This window comes from Gastrolobium bilobum, unplaced genomic scaffold (genome assembly GCF_033153095.1).
Source record: "Gastrolobium bilobum isolate Gb01-03AN ecotype WA unplaced genomic scaffold, APGP_CSIRO_Gbil_v1 utg6114, whole genome shotgun sequence".
NCBI classification, from domain to species: Eukaryota; Viridiplantae; Streptophyta; class Magnoliopsida; order Fabales; family Fabaceae; genus Gastrolobium; species Gastrolobium bilobum.
This window is the reverse complement of record NW_026895817.1, coordinates 37,804-55,294: the sequence shown is the minus strand read 5'-3', so window position 1 is coordinate 55,294 and position 17,491 is coordinate 37,804. Positions and strand designations below refer to the sequence as shown.

At 37.3% G+C, this 17,491-nt stretch overlaps 3 protein-coding genes and 1 pseudogene across 4 annotated transcripts; 3 read left to right on the top strand and 1 right to left on the bottom strand.

The window, feature by feature from the left end:
- The first annotated feature begins 1,404 nt into the window (after positions 1-1,404).
- Positions 1,405-5,944, top strand: LOC133296166 (pentatricopeptide repeat-containing protein At3g18110, chloroplastic-like). Its single transcript, XM_061495113.1, has 4 exons — positions 1,405-1,463; positions 2,541-2,603; positions 2,687-2,738; positions 5,682-5,944. Exons 1-4 carry the CDS (start codon positions 1,405-1,407, stop codon positions 5,865-5,867), a joined length of 360 nt encoding a protein of 119 aa, XP_061351097.1. The 3' UTR covers positions 5,868-5,944.
- On the top strand, positions 4,354-5,682 carry LOC133296180 (succinate dehydrogenase assembly factor 1, mitochondrial-like; annotated as a pseudogene).
- Positions 5,945-7,387: 1,443 nt separating the features above from the next.
- Positions 7,388-7,672, top strand: LOC133296163 (succinate dehydrogenase assembly factor 1, mitochondrial-like). Its single transcript, XM_061495111.1, has one exon. It carries the CDS (start codon positions 7,388-7,390, stop codon positions 7,670-7,672), a length of 285 nt encoding a protein of 94 aa, XP_061351095.1.
- A 1,030-nt stretch (positions 7,673-8,702) lies between these two features.
- Positions 8,703-17,402, bottom strand: LOC133296176 (uncharacterized). 2 transcript variants are annotated; one of them, XM_061495121.1, is made up of 8 exons: positions 17,075-17,402; positions 16,381-16,760; positions 16,191-16,271; positions 14,507-14,692; positions 14,313-14,414; positions 14,161-14,235; positions 12,635-12,751; positions 8,703-10,096 (listed from the first exon to the last, which is right to left on the bottom strand). In XM_061495121.1, the coding sequence occupies exons 1-8, from the start codon at positions 17,286-17,288 to the stop codon at positions 8,822-8,824; spliced, it is 2,430 nt and encodes an 809-aa protein (XP_061351105.1). In that variant the 5' UTR covers positions 17,289-17,402; the 3' UTR covers positions 8,703-8,821. The 2 variants fall into 2 exon arrangements, with proteins under 2 accessions (XP_061351105.1, XP_061351106.1); XM_061495122.1 differs by having other exon boundaries at positions 14,164-14,235.
- Between the last annotated feature and the right edge of the window lie 89 nt (positions 17,403-17,491).

Here is a 17,491-nt window from a genome sequence, read left to right as displayed (position 1 = left end):
TATAACTTCTAGCACAATGCCAAAAATACATTGTAAAATTACAGTCCAAAATGTTATACTATGTCTCAAATTCTCACCGTATCCATTATTCCAAATCATATTTTGTCGATATAAGAGTCCTCCAAAAACAGCACCTTATAATCATTATGCATACATACCAGGGTACATGAGAAAATCCCTTAGCATCAAGTAGAATAGAAATGCAAGAGAACCCGTTGAATTGTTTGAAAGTAGAAATCACATCAGAGGCGCAATCACAAAATTTAAAACATTAAAAAAACACTTGATAACTCTGAATGAGCAAGACTGGGTATAAAAAAGGGAAAACATCAGTAAATGCATAACTGTAATTAATACATACATATAACATACCTACAGATAAATAGAAATACAAAACTAATAACCTAAATGATGTGAGGTTCCAACCTTGTATCTCTTGTACTCAGACATTTATATTAGAATAGAACAATTGCGCCACTTAAAGACATACCTAAGGGCCCACAGACGAAGGTAAGAAGTTGTATTAGACACTGCTCCAAGTACAAATTCTATGGTGTGAATGAGTTGATGTACAAAGATTTCACTGAAATCAAATTTCTCATGAACATGGGAATCATGACTTGCCTCCACTTGCAAGCTCTCCTCTGTGCTTTCGAGTGGTATATAGGATTCAACTCCATGCCTCTGAAGTAACATAACTATTAGAACCAGAACAATGTTCTGAGAACATAGGTAAAAGTTCCATATTAGAACAAAAAGAGAACTTGAAGTACAAAAGGAAGCATACATCTTGATGTTGCTTCTTCAAAATAAAAGGTTTTGGCAAAAGCATCCAGGGCACAGCGACAACAGCTAGAAGCAAAAGCACAAGCTGGTAGGAACAGAACAAAGCGCGTAAGTATTATTCTTACGGAAATACACCAAAAGGTGGGGGGGGGGGGGGTGTTGGGAGTTAACCAACCTGCAGATTTTTCTGACCAACAAAGTGTTGGTTTTCACCCAAATCATCTGTCGGGCTCAGGAACATGTAGAGCATTACATGGTACAAATCAGCTTGAGAACCAGTGACCCACTTCCAAATAATAAGAAGGGACAGGTAGTCAAATAGACTGTTGAGAAATATCATCTAGGGAATGAATTGGAACCTGAAAGAGGTGAAATATTGAAATGAAAAATTACATTAATTTTAAATCAGTAAGCAAGTTCCTAGTGATCAAAATTCAAAAGAATCAGAGATTTGATTGCAGATGTGAATAACCGTGCTAAACATAAGTGAAGACAGTCAGGGAACTCACCTTGCTGAGATTTCAAGGAGTGAGTCCACGGGACTCGGTGGTGACAGTGCTCCGTCAGGAAGCGGCAGAGGTGATCAACAGACATGGAGGAGGCGCCAGCGGCCAAGCGATGGAGATGGTCCTGTTCGTCGAAGAGAGCATCCGTGATGGCGGTGTTCTTGTGACAGGGTTTCGATTTTTTTTTTTAGACGAATTGTTGACAGGGTCAGTATCTGCTGAAATGAATCACTGGAAGAGATGAAATTGGAAATGGAGATGAGGTCGGTCCTGTCGCGATCGTACAAATCGAACGCATCGCGGAGCTTGGCGGCATCATTGTGCGGCGATTCTGATATTCTTAGCACACACGGAGAGAGATAGAGAGAGGCGGTAGAGAGATTATCGTGTTCAATTAGTTAGATCGTGCTGAACGTGTATATTTTGCAATTCATAGAACAGTCAGAATGCTTGTATATTTTGTTAAACGTTTGACAATTTCAAGAAAGCAGGTGAACATTAACTGAGTTGTCAGTTTTTAAAAATTAAATTTACATTTTGAACTCCAAATTTCAAATTTAAAAAAAAGATGAGCTGTGTCCCAATAAAAATGAAAACAGATCTGCACCATTGATTTTAGGTAGCAAATCGTGGCCATCAATTTTGAGTCCATATTATAATTTCTTTTTGAATTTTTTTATTCCCTGAATTACCAAAAATTGAAACTTTTTGAATTGTGTAGTGTGAAAGCAAACACGTGTCAGAAGGAGAAGCAGCCACGTGTCAGAAGTTGCCAAAGAATGGCTTTGTCTTAGAATATAAGATGAAGCTCCATTTCAGATTATCTATTGGGAGCCAAAACCCAAACTCAACTTAGCCCAAATGCTTCTATATCTGTTGAGCCCATTTCAGATCTTTGCCGAAGTACCTAACTAAACCTAACTTTTCAGTTCTTCCAAGACACAGATCATCGATGTCAGATGAATTGGATTTGAAGTCCAAAATCTCATCTTCATCTTCGCGTCCAAAATCTCATCTTCATCTTCGCCTGGATTTCAATCCTAAGCAAGGGTGGCAAAAATGAGCCAACCCAACGAGTTAGCTCGTAATCCGCAAAAAACGAGCCGGGTTGGGTTGGTAAAAATGAGCTGTATTCAACCCACCCGAGCCAGCTCGCGGGTTACTCTTTTTTTTTAAATAAAATAAAATAAAAATCAGTCACGCTCACGCGTCACGCATATCACACATTCATAAACTCACCACTACCAGGTCCCCCACCCCACCCACACCGACGGCGACGACATCGTTCGTTCCTCTTCCGCAACACAAACTGTAAAGTTTTTTTTCCCCTTTCTTCTTGTTTTACTGATCTTGGCATTTTGTTAATATTTTTTTTTGTTCCCTTTTCATTCCAGATCTTGGCAGCCACCGTGCTCCTCCTCTCCATCGCCACCTCTGTGTTTTCAGGTATTCTCTTTTTCTTCTTAGTCTTAATCAAACTTTACCATGTTTTCGTTGGTTGTGGGGAAACTTGTAAACTTTTTCTCCTCTCTATTATTTTGATATTATGTTTTCCGTACTAGCTGATTTCTTAATTTCATGATGATTAATTTGTTGCAAATGTGATTAATTTTTTGGATAAGCCTTCTGGTTGTTATTTTTGGTTCTTTTGTTGAATGGATCTGACCCAGAATCGTAATTTCTGTCAAATAATGATCGTTGAAAAAAACCATCATTTGGGAATGGTATTGGTGTCCTCTCTTCACAAATAAATTTAGAGAATGTGGTGGAGAAGGATAAATTTTGGGGAACCTGGCAATTTTAAGCTCTTCCTTTCTTTTATCTTTTTTGTTTTCATTGGTTCCGAATCTGGTCACTTTACGAAGCAGATATATATCCCTTTCTTCTTGTTTCTCTCCTGTGCATACTTTCTTGAATCTGCCCATTCTTCATCCTTTGCATGCTGCACTGTTCTCTCATCAAAAAGGTATGTGCTTGCACATTGATATCTTTCAATGTATATTTTGAAATTTATGACATGTATTTTAGAGGATTTAAAACATGTATATTACTTTTCATTAAAGAGCTTTTTTGTATAGTATTTTAAGCAGTGACTTGAATTCACAGGAAAATAAGAAAGCAAAAGAAAAGTTCATGACATGTATTTCAAGAAAGCAAAAGAAAATTTCACAGGAAAAATGGAAAACTTGAATTCTTTCACTAAAATAAGAATTATATACAGTGATCCAGGCGCTACAGATTCTTCAAGCGAAGATGATGATAAAGTTTTGAACGGCTTCATATCAAATGGTTCAAAGAAATTTATCACAGAGATTTTCGTTCCAAATATGCCACCACAGTCATATTGACTTTGCTTTTCATTTCAATGTGTGGATATAATTTCTCTTAGTTTTATGTTTGTGCTTCTCTGTAGAAAGGGAAACGTAATGAATGGATCCTGAATGTAGAAGAGGAAGTTGACAATATAAATTGTGGAATGCTTTATCTATTTTTATTTATCTTTGTAGAGATAACCTTGAGAGCTATACAAGTGACTACACTGCGCAAGTCTTGTGGGCGAAATATAACACACAACTTTTATGCTTTTTATTTTTTTGCTTGGTATTAGTTACACATTTGCAGTGGACTCTGTTATGCCTTTACCATTTGTTTGTATTAGTATTGTCTTTACCATTTGATCTATTAGGCAATAGCTTTGGCAATGTTGATAATATTGTGCAGTGTTGAAGAACAGATGTGACTAGCTCCACCAAAACCTATTTTTTGAGCTAACCCGCGAGCCAAAAATGAGCCAACCCGTAAGTATTTTTTCGAGCTAACCCGCGATCCAATCTTTCAAGCCAGCTCGGAGTTTTTTTCAAGCCAACCCGCGAGTCAACCCTAACCCGGCTCGAGTCGGGCTGGGCTGGGTTTTCTGGCTCGTTTTTTTTTTCGAGTCAACCCTAACCCGGCTCGATTTTTTCGGGCCAAATGTGGGTTGGGCCGAGTCAAGCCGGGTTGGCCCATTTTGCCAACCCTAATCCTAAGCAATTCAAATTGGTTCGCTGCTTTTGAGGTAACTAATTCTATTATCAAATTGAGAGAAAAAAATTTGCCTATAAAGTGCTTGATAAAATGAGTTGCAGAGTTTCAATTGTTAATTCTTGAACTCATGAGTATTGTTACTCTTTTTTGTACAGAATTCACTTTGAAAACTCGTATATTGCTAGACACAATGGGAGCTTCTAGAGGTCAAAGGCTTTCTGGGATGCAGAAGCAAGTACTTAGCTTGTACAGAGGGTTTATGCGAGCAGCACGTTCCAAATCTGAATAAGAACGACGCAACATTGAGTCAACAGTATCACAGGAGTTTCGCCGTAATTCCGTGGAAGTAGATCGGAAAAACTTTCTCTACATTGAGTACTTACTTCGCCGTGGTAACAAGCAGCTTGATCATCTTAGGAACCCTGGTACCACTGGGTTAACTTCATTACTAGTTGATTTGTCCAAAAACGATTAGACACTAACCCTTCAACTAAGCGTTATTTTGATGCAGATATTCGTAATTCAAAATGAATTGAATATTGAGTTGCTCAAATTTTTCTATATACATTAAGAAATAAGATGTACACTTCAGACCCCCATTTGATTATGTGTTTTAAGGACATCCATTTCGATTCTCATACACAAATTTCTCCGTATTCCGGAGCTGTAAGAATTCATTTATGTTTGGATCAAGGCTTATCGGACCGCATACTTAAATGAGTGCATATTGTATGTATCAATTTTGTTTATACAAATCCAATTATATGTTAAGGAATCACTGCCTCGTCACCAAATTTATGATTTATTTAAAAAATGCTTGCTTGTTAATCCTACTAAACTGTTTTATCAAATATCACATCTGTCCTGCTTTCTCCCTTGCACTTTCTCACATAAGCCATAGCTAGAATCTTGCACTTGCTCTCCTAGAGATGTAAAATCATGCACATGCCTTCACCTTATAGCTTTATTGTCAATCTTTAATGTTCAATCTCTGTTTAATTAGAATGTATCGCTAGAATGGCTTCAGCATTTGCATTTGTATGCTTAGGAAGTCTTTCTTAGTAGTTGACATGAAAATTGCTTGTTATATCAAATGAATAGCATTATATTATTCTAAATCTGCAAAGATCACTCAGACTCAGGTATGCATTTATGACCTGTTACTTGCATACTTGAATATTTTATTTTATTTTCTAAATTTTTAATTTTCAGTTTTATTTTTAATATATTAAAACTTGGGTGCAAATCAGGTTGGCTGGATTTGGTTTATGAAATTTGGTGCATAGCTAACAAAGAAATTTTTCATCATATAATTAGCTCTAGCTTGTCTTTGACTTTAACATTGGGACTTGGATTTCATGGCAGGATGCATCCGTGGAGGGACATCCAGAGTCATCAAAATCAGTTGTACTTATAACAGGAACAGCAGAATACAACATGGTATCACTTGATAGCTCATCGAAGGCATGCCTTTGGGAAATGGGATCGCCTTTTCTTCCTTGTAGGACACGAAATGGTGTCCTTGTGGCTAAGGCTCACTCCCTCCAGTGATGATTGTAATTGAAGTACATTGATGGAATGATGGTAATCTCTTGGAAATAAGCATATAAATTTTCTCCTTCCCTTTGCTGCAGGATGGTGATTCTACTCCAGAGGAGCTAGCTATAGCAACACAGGTGCAGGGTCTGTACATGCCCATTGTATGCGAAAAGCCATCCGTGGAACTTGTGAAAGTTACTGAAGAGATGAAATCATTCAAGGCATACTATAAACTGCGTCTAGAGAGGACGAACCAACATCACATGGGTGCAAGGTTGAAAAGAGCTGCTGAGGCTGAGAAGGAAGATAAGAAGTATGGAGACGCCTCTTGTTTAGTTTTTCAATTTTGCTCATGTTAAGGAAAAAAAAATTTGAGTTTGAAAAAAATTAGCCGATCTTTTTGTGTTCTGAGTTTGAGAAATTTAACATTACAAATTGTGTTTATATCAAGTTCTAAGATAACGTCGGTTTTTATTTTATCGGACCTTCAGAGATTCTTGATTTTTCTTGATTATAGACTAAGGAATTTATGTTTTCGGCCAAGGAAAGAATTGATTACCAACAAAGTCCGGCACAATTGGTAGATAGTTTGGTCCTTTAAGTATGCTGACAGTGGTTTGATTCTTAGCCGTGTGTATGGAAAAGACTTTGTTAGGACATGTATATCCAATTCGGTGATCTCCCATGTCGAAAGAATTAATCTTCGCGGAAAAAGAGTTGACTCATTTAAAACTACTGCTAGCTAGTCGTAATGACAGGATACTTGGTACTGAACTTGTTTCCAACAATTATGAATACATTACGAGTACCCAAACATCAATGAATTGGAACTAAATTCTTCGAAACAAGCTCCAACTTTTATTTTTCATATGAAAATATCAATAGGCTAGGAAATTTGGATGCATTATTCTGCAGCAATGATCGTGACCCTAATTGTTACTAGAGCATAATTGTCCGCAAGGAACCTAATTGTTTCCCCTTGACCCTCCTTTACATTCTTATAAGGTCCCGCTCCTACACAAGATAATAATAAATTAATAATCATAGAACTCACTAATCAAGTAAATGCATTTTAGTTTAGTGATAGCAAAGACTAGTGGCGAAACGATTTGAATATTGGATGAAGAAAATAACGGACCCTATTTATTGCGAGCCAAAACCCAAACTCAACTTAGCCCAAATGCTTCTATATCTGTTGAGCCCATTTTAGATCTTTGCCGAACTACCTAACTAAACCTAACTTTTCAGTTCTTCCAAGACACGAGTCATTGATGTCAGATCAGATGAATTGTATTTGAAGTTCAAAATCTCATCTTCATCTTCGCCTGGATTTCGATCCTAAGCAATTCAGATTGGTTTGCTCCTTTTGAGGTTATTAATTCTATTATCAAATTAAGCAAAAATTGCCTATAAAGTGTTTGATAAAATGACTTGCAGAGCTTCAATTGTTAATTCTTGAACTCACGAGTATTGTTATTTGTTACTCTTTTTGTACAGAATTCACTCTGAAAACTCGTATATTGTTAGACACAATGGGAGCTTCCAGAGGTCAAAGGCTTTCTGGGATGCAGAAGCAAGTACTTAGCTTGTACAGAGGGTTTATGCGAGCAACACGTTCCAAATCTGATGAAGAACGGCGCAACATAGAGTCAATAGCATCACAAGAGTTTCGCCGTAATTCCGTGGAAGTAGATCGGAAAAACTTTCTCTACATTGAGTACTTACTTCGCCGTGGCAACAAGCAGCTTGATCAGCTTAGGAACCCTGGTACCACTGGGTTAACTTCATTACAAGTTGATTTGTCCAAAAACGATTAGACTACTAACCCTTCGACTAAGCGTTATTTTGACGCAGATATTCAGAATTCAAAATGAATTGAATATTGAGTTGCTCAAATTTTTCTATATACATTAAGAAATAAGATGTATATACTGCAGAGTTGTTCTAAATTATTGAAGATGGATGAAGGAGGAAATGAAGTTAACGAGTTCTGTTGTCTCTTAATGCATGCTTTTAGAAACACTTTTTCTTAGATAACCACACAACCTTTTTCAGTCACTTTGTGGTCGGAGTACGATTCCTAAAGCTAACTTATTGTTTAAAAACACTTGAAGCATGCAATTATGTGCATATAAAATGGCGTTAGTACACGAATTCTAAAAGTAATCATAGTGACCGAAGCATTGAATTATGAACCGAACGGAGTCTGACAAGTCATGTCATAGTACAAGAACCGTTGAGAGAAATGCAACAACAAAGCATTGAAAACATAAAGGCCTCTTTTACTAAATTTTGTAAGCAGCTTGAGATATATTTATCTCCGTCCACACAAAACCTACGTCATTTTGTTTATTTATTTTCTTATATTAATTGATTTATCTTTGAATGGTTATAATTTCATTTTTCTCACTTTTTATCATCATTGATCCGTCTTTGTATGATTATAATTTAATAATCAGTGGTAAAATTAACTCAAACAACTAGAAAAACGATAATTCCATATATATAGTTTTAGGTAGGGAAATATTTTTTATGCTCCAGGACCACCCAGTGATTTGGTGCTCCCTCTCACAACACTAATTTTTTCTTTCCTTTTTTACCCCTGCTATTTTTCTTCTTTTTCAATTTTACCCTCCCATTTACACTAAAGGACCACCTAAAAAATGATGATCCCAGAGCACAATAAATTCTCTCCTTTAGGTAGAGTGTAAAATCGAGTCATGTCCCACACTAGGCACTTCCGGTTAGTAACTACAGGATTATTAGCTTTAGGTACGCCTATTAAGATTTTTGATCATCTAGAAATCATAACATTCAGAGCGCCAAATTAAGAAAAATTAGATTTCATGTTTTATGATTAAAAGCAGTAGATATTACAAGAAAATCAAATGCGAGTTACACCGAACGAGGCCACTAAACTAGAACATGCTAGTACTACTACAAATTGGCTGTCAATACAAAAAACTTCATCGAGAAGCACCATAAACTTGGGTGGAGTCATATTGGGGATAGGCAGGCTGAGGCGACAATGTCTTGCCATACGCAGCTGGAGCACTTGCAGGTACAGCTGCATAACCTGCTGATTGTGGGTTAGACTGTTCATACCCGGTTTGAGTTGGCGTCGGTTGAACATAACCTGGCTGTCCACTTGGTGTTGCGCTATACGCTTGTGCAGCACCGCTGCTGTAACTAGGATCTTGGGGCGCTTGGTAGCCATAAACTGCATTGCTAGGAGCCGTTTGTTCAGGGTAAGCTTGCTGAGAAGATGGGTATGATCCATAACCAGTATGACCAACTTGTGCATAACTAGCAGCAGGCTGGGCACCTGGCTGGCCATAACTGGGTTGTCCACCAGGCTGGGCATAAAGTGGGCCAGATGCAGGCTGTGGGTGATTGTAGCTATCTGCAGCTGGTGCAGACCCATAAGTCGGATATGCTGCTTGTGATGGCCCAGAGGACACATATGGGTATGGCTGTTGGGTTTGCATATTCATACCATATGATTGGGCAGGAGTAGAACCTTGATACGGCACATCCCCTGGTTGAGTAGCTCTCGGGTGACCATAAGATTGCATAGGCTGTCCCTGTGATGGCATGCCATATAATGGTGGCTTGCCATACTGCTGTGGTGCAACAAGATTGGGTTGAGCACCAGCCTGAGGGTACGTCGGTTGAGAACTTATATGTCCTCCATAGGGATGTTGAGCAGGAGCACGGTTTTCAAACTTTGATTCATCATATCCTTGTCCATAACCTTGTTGAGGAAATCCTGCCTGAGTATAAGGTGTCTGATGACTATAATCCTGGCCTTGTGGTTGTCCATAATTGTAATTCATCTGAGTTGGGGATGGGCCCATAGAAGGTACAGGGGAAGGACCAGTACCATGTTGGGGGACTGAACTGGGATGCTGGGTTGATGGTGGAGCATCAGATAAATGACCCCCTTGTCCTCCATAATAATCATAACCACCATTGTGTGGAGATGGTCCCTGGAAGCTGTGGTGAGGCCTTTGCTCCCAACCAGAACCAAAGCTGCTTCTTGGAGCCATATGTTGAGGATAGCTTCCATATGCTGGAGCTGCATATGGTTGATTATGAGAAGGGTATGGCCCGCGATGCTGATAATCATATGCTGTCGGGTGGCCAAAATGAGAACCTCGTTGACCCCATTGTGGTGGGGCACCAGAACCACGGGGTGGGCGGTAGGCCTGCTGGCCAAAACCAGTTGATGGCCTGACAGGCTATTCATGCAAAACATAAGACAGAAGTAAGTAAATAGGAAAAATATCTTAATCAGAATAATATCATAAGTACATGTAGAGCTCAATCAACAGCAAAGATGCTGCTTTAAGGGTCCCATTAATTTTCATACAGAATTGAATAATAATTTTCAGAGCCAAATCAACAGCAAATTTTCATACCCATTTTGAGCACACACTTGATTGCCATGAATAGTCAAACTAAAAATTAAAAGATGTACTCCACCAAAAAACAAAAAAACAAAGCAATGTCAAAGATAAAAATAATTTGCTCAGCAAAATCTCAAGAATTACATTTACCATTGCATTATCATACAATTGGCCCCAATAGAGCATATACACTAACTCATCAGAACTATTATAATGGTTAGAGCTGAAACTGTGTGAACTGACAAAATGACATACAGCAGGCTGTCAAAATAACAGAAAATCTATAGCATGTCATATCATCTCGAGCTCAACCACAGCAGGTAATCAAGTAAACACTATACAAATAAAACAAAGCTATATGTTTGATGTTACATCTGAGAAAAAAGATCTCACCTCAGCAAATAAGGGAGGGGAAAAGGAAGAAGCCTGACAATGCCAAAGCAAAACTCAAAATGCACGACAAGCTAAATTTCAATCTATCAATTCAATAATAACTTTCCAATGCAAGCAAACGATACAAGAGATAACACACATTGAAATTTAACTAATTCCGCTTAACAACATACTAACATGTTCTATAAAAAAGTTTAAAACAGAATACAGTGAAAACTGAAACAACACATGCCAGGTTGAAATAGAAGAAGGGGCCAATAAATGTATTGAATATGTCAGAATTGCTTATAATCACAAATCAATCATGAAGAGTAAAGACAGGGACCTCCAGAACGGAATGAGAATGCATATTAACTGAATACTGACAACTAAGCATGATGGACTTCCACTCTGTTAAGAAGATCCACAAAACCACATTTGACAATATAATATTCAGAAGCAATTCAAGTTTCATTAATCAACATGATCATCCAGGTTTCTTTGATCTTTTTAGTTGCAACACCAACTTAACATTCATCTAATATGGCTAGTCCTTTCAACCAATAGTATCATCAGGTCAAAGATATTTTAGAAAGCACGTAAAATGAACACGATATACTTGCACTCATCCCTGATCACATGGCAACTGTAATTGCAATTTCACCAACCTCAACACACACCAGATGAATGAATTGCTTATTACAGTATTTCTCAGTACAGAATTAAATACAGATAAAAAGAAATACAACTCCAACACATTTAAAATCATCAGGCGTCATGACTTCACCAGGTATGACTCTTTCCTTCCAAAAGGTCTCATGCAAATCACACAGCAGCTCTATTTGAGCACCAAGGCCAGCACAATATAGTCTTACTGAATCATGATTTTTAAGTCTTGAAGCAATCTTACCAACCATTAAATATCCTGCAATCCGAGGTTTAATTGCCTGCCACCTCTCTTCAGTGGATGAAAATATGTTGTCTATGCTACATCAAGAAAGCAATGCTGACCCCAGGGAAAAGGCAATAGCCAAATCTGCAGTTTTAAAGCCAACCAATTCGAAATTGGCACCTTCAAGATAAATAAATCATTGCAACTGACATCTTGGTTTTACATATACGATCTTCCTAGAAGATTTAATTGACCTTGGCATGGATTATTGATCAATTTCGAAACTCGAACTGTTTCAGGTGATCTATCTGACTTCTATGGCAGCAATTGATACAATACTTCCATAAATGGATTATACAGGCATCAAATACATGGACACTTCCTTGCACATAATCATGTTTTGTATTGCATTCACCATGCAATTGTGGAGCAATAAACCCAAATAGAGCAAACATAAAAATATAAAGCTTGCCCAGATCCCTATTTTAAACATGCACACTGCATGCAAAATGTCTAGATCCCTATTTTACATGGATCCCTATCCATAAATCATTCTCCAGTATTTAATTTACTTTTGTTTGCATGATAGTTTCATATGAAGTAAAAAATAGACCTCATTAATTACAGGAATTTTCTCAAAACATGGCACTCTTCCACATAGTACTTCGAGCAGCAACACCACTAAGTATTAATCAAGAGCAACAAAACTTTGCAAGCAATGTGTCATGGTATTACCCAATAACTCCCAGTGAACATGACATATAAACCTCACTTTCCCATTCAGAGAAAAGACGAATCAGAACTAGGCACAAATATGGCTCTGGATGCAGTAATACAAGAAAATCAAGGCTACTTCAAGTCATCAAAAATTAAGGGAAAATTGCCTCAGCCAAATTCAACAAGTGACCAAACTAATTTATGCATCATATCTTAACATAAAAATATGACAGAAAAATCACACCACATGAAAGGATATCAGTAAATCAGATAATCCAAAACCATAAGCATTAATATAAGAAGTATAGTAAAAGAATAAGCACAATTAAAATCAGAACTTTAAAATTGCAATTTTATTTCAGCATAAGAAATGTATTAGTCAAACAAACCTGACTCATGACTTCCTTTATCATTTCTTGTGCAACTTCAATTTGCCTCTTATCACCAGTAACTTGGACAGTCCTTTCTTTAGAATCATCTCCTTCTGGAAGATGTTGAGGTATCAACTAAAACAGGTAGAAAGAATACATCACATAAGCTAAATCCAAAATAGGGGAATTAAAGGTAGAAAGTCTAGAAGAATTTCATCCTACAAACATCCGTCAACTCCCTCTCCCTCTCAAGGTTCAACACTTTTGTCATGTCTTCCATAAGATTGAAGAAAAGAGATTAAGAGAAAAATGAAACCCACAAAACATGCAAGCAAATCTTTTATTCAAGAGGGACAATAATCAACAAATAACTAAATTGCAAATGGTAAGGCAAAAAAAATTACAATTACGTGAAGAGATAAAGGCAAAATCAAGACTATACCGGGACAATCTTAGTAGGATTGCATTTGTCCAATTACTTTTGGCTAGGATCTTGTACCTAAACAATCACAGACACAAGCAGGTGGAAGAAATCTTAACTATCGAGAATTTGATTCATTTTTCCCTAGAAAAATATTATTAATTTTCTCCCTCTCCTGTGCTCCCTACGCACTGTAGCTGTAAAATATCTTTGGAAGACACATGCATTTCAATTTTCCCCTTGTTTTGCAATCCATTGTTATTAAAATATGCATTCAGATATCATTCAGGCTATTCAAATTTCCTATTGATTGGATGATGGGTATTCAGACTGTAAAGAACCTATTAAACCCAAAAACTTAAATGTTGGGCGAGATTACATTAATGGTTTTATATATCTCGAACACGCCCTCTCACACGAGAGCTCATTGGGCATGAAGAGTGGATAATGCACAGGCCCACCTACATGTGCTAAAGAAATTCCACAAGAGAAAGTGGGGGGCGGTGAGGATCGAACCCGGGACACGAGGCTCTGATATCATATAAAGAACCAATTCAGCCCAAAAGCTTAAGTTGTTGGGTGAAACTACATTAATGATTTTATATATCTCTAACACAGACAAAGAAGATAAGGTCCATGACATGGAAATCTACAATTTATTTTTCAAATATAAGACTGGTACATTCCACAAAAAGATGATAGCAGTGAATTATTGAATTTTAAAAATAATTACATGTGTGATAAGCGATTACTTCTCTTAACTCATAACAGAATAATCTTCTACATGTATTGATATGCCATCAATTCTCTGTTACCAATGAGTTCATTCACATCAATATGCAAGGAATCATATTTTGTGGATCTATTCAACAGTTTATGATGAGTGATTTATTACAAAGATATCCAACAGCTGCCATATTTTTCTTAAAAAAAAGATTTCCAGATGCACAATAATTATTTCATTATCTCATTCTAAACTCAGATGCCAAACTAATGTCATTATTGCTGAAATTTTAAGTTTAAATATAAAGCTCAATATTAGGATGTTAATCCTTTCCCCACTTAGATCCCATCTGGACCACACATGTTTAGTACAAAAAGGTTCACGAAAAACAAAAACAACTACCTGGATGCGTGCCCCAGATTTAGTCTGCAGGCTTTTAATTGTTTCCCCACCTCTCCCTATGATTAATCCTACCTGTATAAGAAACTTCCACACATGAATACTGACCTTTTTTTAAAATAACATGAATAGAGATATTATCAGTTCATCACCTTTTCATTTGGAACTTGTATCTGAATTTGTTCAGATCCCACAGTAACTTGAGCAGGGGAGAGACCTCGAGCTACAAGTGAAGGAGAACCCCCAGCATCAGCCTGAAGAATCTCAAAATGAAACAAAAAAGTTGTTAGAATAAAAGCAAGTGAAAAAGAACAAGACTGAAATAAAGAATGGTATGGTATCTAGCCTCTGCAATCACAGCACTCATTAGCTTTTCTGCCTTTTCTATACTTTCCAAACTTCCTATTAGTTCCACAGCCCTTGTTGTAGAGTGAGGATCAGAATCAGCATCTCTCGTGATCTGAATCTTTGCGCCGGAATTATACTGCAGGTATCTTATAGTATCTCCAGCCTTGCCAATAAGTACACCAACCTGCAAATAAAAAGAATAAATCCATCAAGAAAACTGATTTCAATCCTGAAAAGAATGCCAATTATAGATTAGTACAGAAGACAACTTCTAGTGAGGATGTAATAAACAAATATGCCTGAGTGTGAGTTCAACCATTAATCCATAAAGGCTTTGAAGGAAGCTATGGACAAAGAAATCAAGCAAAAGGAAGTCCTCAATGAACCAAAAAAGAGAAAAAAGAAAAAGGAAGACTATCACCACTCATTGATATGATAAAGGGCCTAGGACTGTGCAGAGAAACCCCGGAACCAAAACCAGATTGTAAAAAGGACCAACTAAACAGGGTTTTAAACTTTTAACCTCGAAACACCCTTCCTATATCACTCCAAACAAATATGGAAAAGCATAGGCAATAATGCATAATATTCCAGTTTATATGTCCTGCTTTCCTTTTCCATCCCCATTACCAATATAAAGGTTTAGCTATTCTTTCATGTACTTAGTCGGTGCAGAACACCTGTCCCTATATTTGCCTTGAGATATGATTATGTCCATTGTTTCTCTTTGGTGCTTTGTTCACGAGTCAAAGCTGTTTCAACTTTCAAGGGGGTTATCACTTAACATTTCCTATTTGTAGGAGAGATTTGGCAGCCTTGTTGCACTCTTGACTCTTCAAGTTCCCTTGTTCTTTATATTTTGATATTTATCCTCTCCCTAGTTGTACTTTAATTCTTTACTCTAACAAATTTAAAATTTCTATTAAAAAGGTTCAAGGTATAGTCTATATAGCTGGCATTAGCCAACTAGCAACCAAAAACTAAAATGCCATAAAAAGGGAGAGAATGGAAGATATTTTCTAAATATTGATTGATTTTCACTTTTCAGGGCTTTAAAATTTACGCCCGTGAAAATTTAACTTACATACAAAACCATGTAACAACCACGAAAAGCTCCCAACTTATATTTCAATGCATAATTAGAGAAAACCATAATCTTTTGTAAAGAAACCTTCTGACTGCCACTTTACCCCCCCCCCCCCCCCATTTAAACTTCTTCTAGGCTTATCAAGCAACTGCAAGCTGCTACTAAGCAGGAGACAACTCACTCCATCAAGCCTCCTCTTTTTCCTCTATAATCCCTCAAAATATTGGATACACTCGCGAACATGATTGTTTCAACTCAAGAAAAATAACTGGCAGTGCTCAAAACATGGATACACTGTTTTGGCTACTGTTTCAAAACCTTGAGTACAATTCTAAATACATGCTAGAACCAATACAACATATAAGTATATTGACCATACATAAACCAATAGTAGGTATGCAAAAAAGGAATTAAAACTACAAACCATGACAGAAGAAATATCTCAAGTGCATCTTGTTTATCAAAGAAAAATGTCCAGCAGCACCCCCAAAATCTAATATTAACAATAGTTATGTAATATGTTCGAACCCAATAGTATGCATCTAAAAGAGTTGAAATACCTTATTGTTAGGAACCTCAAAAGGAGTTGAAATACCTTGTTGTTAGGAACTTCAATTTTCCGTGTTGTCATTTCATCCCCAGATGTAGGTTGCTTTTGTTCAGAAGAAGCATCTTGCTGAAAAAAGAGAGTTAAAAACAAATATGATATTGTAATAACTAAAAATCTACAACAAAATATTCTACATGGAATAACACACTTATTAGATTGGTAAAAAAATCAACACCTTATTATCGGTAAACTCCACATTGTCCGAAGCGATATCAACAGAATGAGGTTGCTTATCTCCAGAAGCATCATCTTGCTCTGTTGACTCCTTAGATGGTTCTTGAGTTTCTTTAGATAGCTCCTCAGCATTTTCCTTTCCAGAGTCCTCAATAGGAAGTTGTTTGGCCTCAGCTGGCTCACCAATTTCACTAGAAGCTTGTTCATTAGCAGTTGCCTCAGGAGGATCTTTGGATGTAGGATTACCATCCTCTGAAAGAACATTCTCATTCTCATTCTCATTCTCATTCTCATTTTCATTTTCATTCTCCAAAGTGGATCTTTCCCCCGTTTCTTTTTCGGGCTCAGCATCCTGCTCATCTTCATGCCCGTTTGAATTAGCTGTTCACACCGAAAACAAAGCAAAGCGTCAATTACTGTATCATATCAAAACATTTTCTATAAACCTATTATTCATAATATTTAGCACAGCGGTAACAATAACAACAAAATAAAAGCGGTTATTTATCAAGTATATCCAATGCAAGAATGATGAATACAGCAAACAATGTTTCAGTTGCGTATTTACCAAAAAAAAATCTCAAGACAGCTTCTTCGGAAGATAATCGTCATGGATTGATATACTAACACAATTTTAGCGAATAAAAAACAGATTTATTATCCGTATACCGTGAATAAATTGACTATCACAGTACCTAGGTCATTCTGGTTGTCGTCGAGGCGAAGACGCTTGTTCTCACCCTCATCGGGAACCGCCGCATCAGTGTTGTCAGCGTCAGAGTTGGCGTTAGATTCGGAAGGCAGTTGTTCAGTAAGTTGCGTAGCTTCGGGCTCCAGATCTTCGAACTTGCGTTTGTTATCAGAAGGAACAGGGCTCGCAGCAGGTGCCACAACTTCTTCCTCCGCCATGACCTGTGTTAAAGCGAAGCGCGGGAGCGAGCTAAGATGATGAATGAGAGGGAAATGAGACGCGAGTTCGATCGATAAGAAGAGATATTTTATGTCACTGCCACTGGTTCAGATTTTAGGGTTACGACAGTGTAATGTGTGCACGCCAATTCACATATGTGGGCTAAACCTTCGTTAGAACTCTTGATGCATTTAATCGGGCT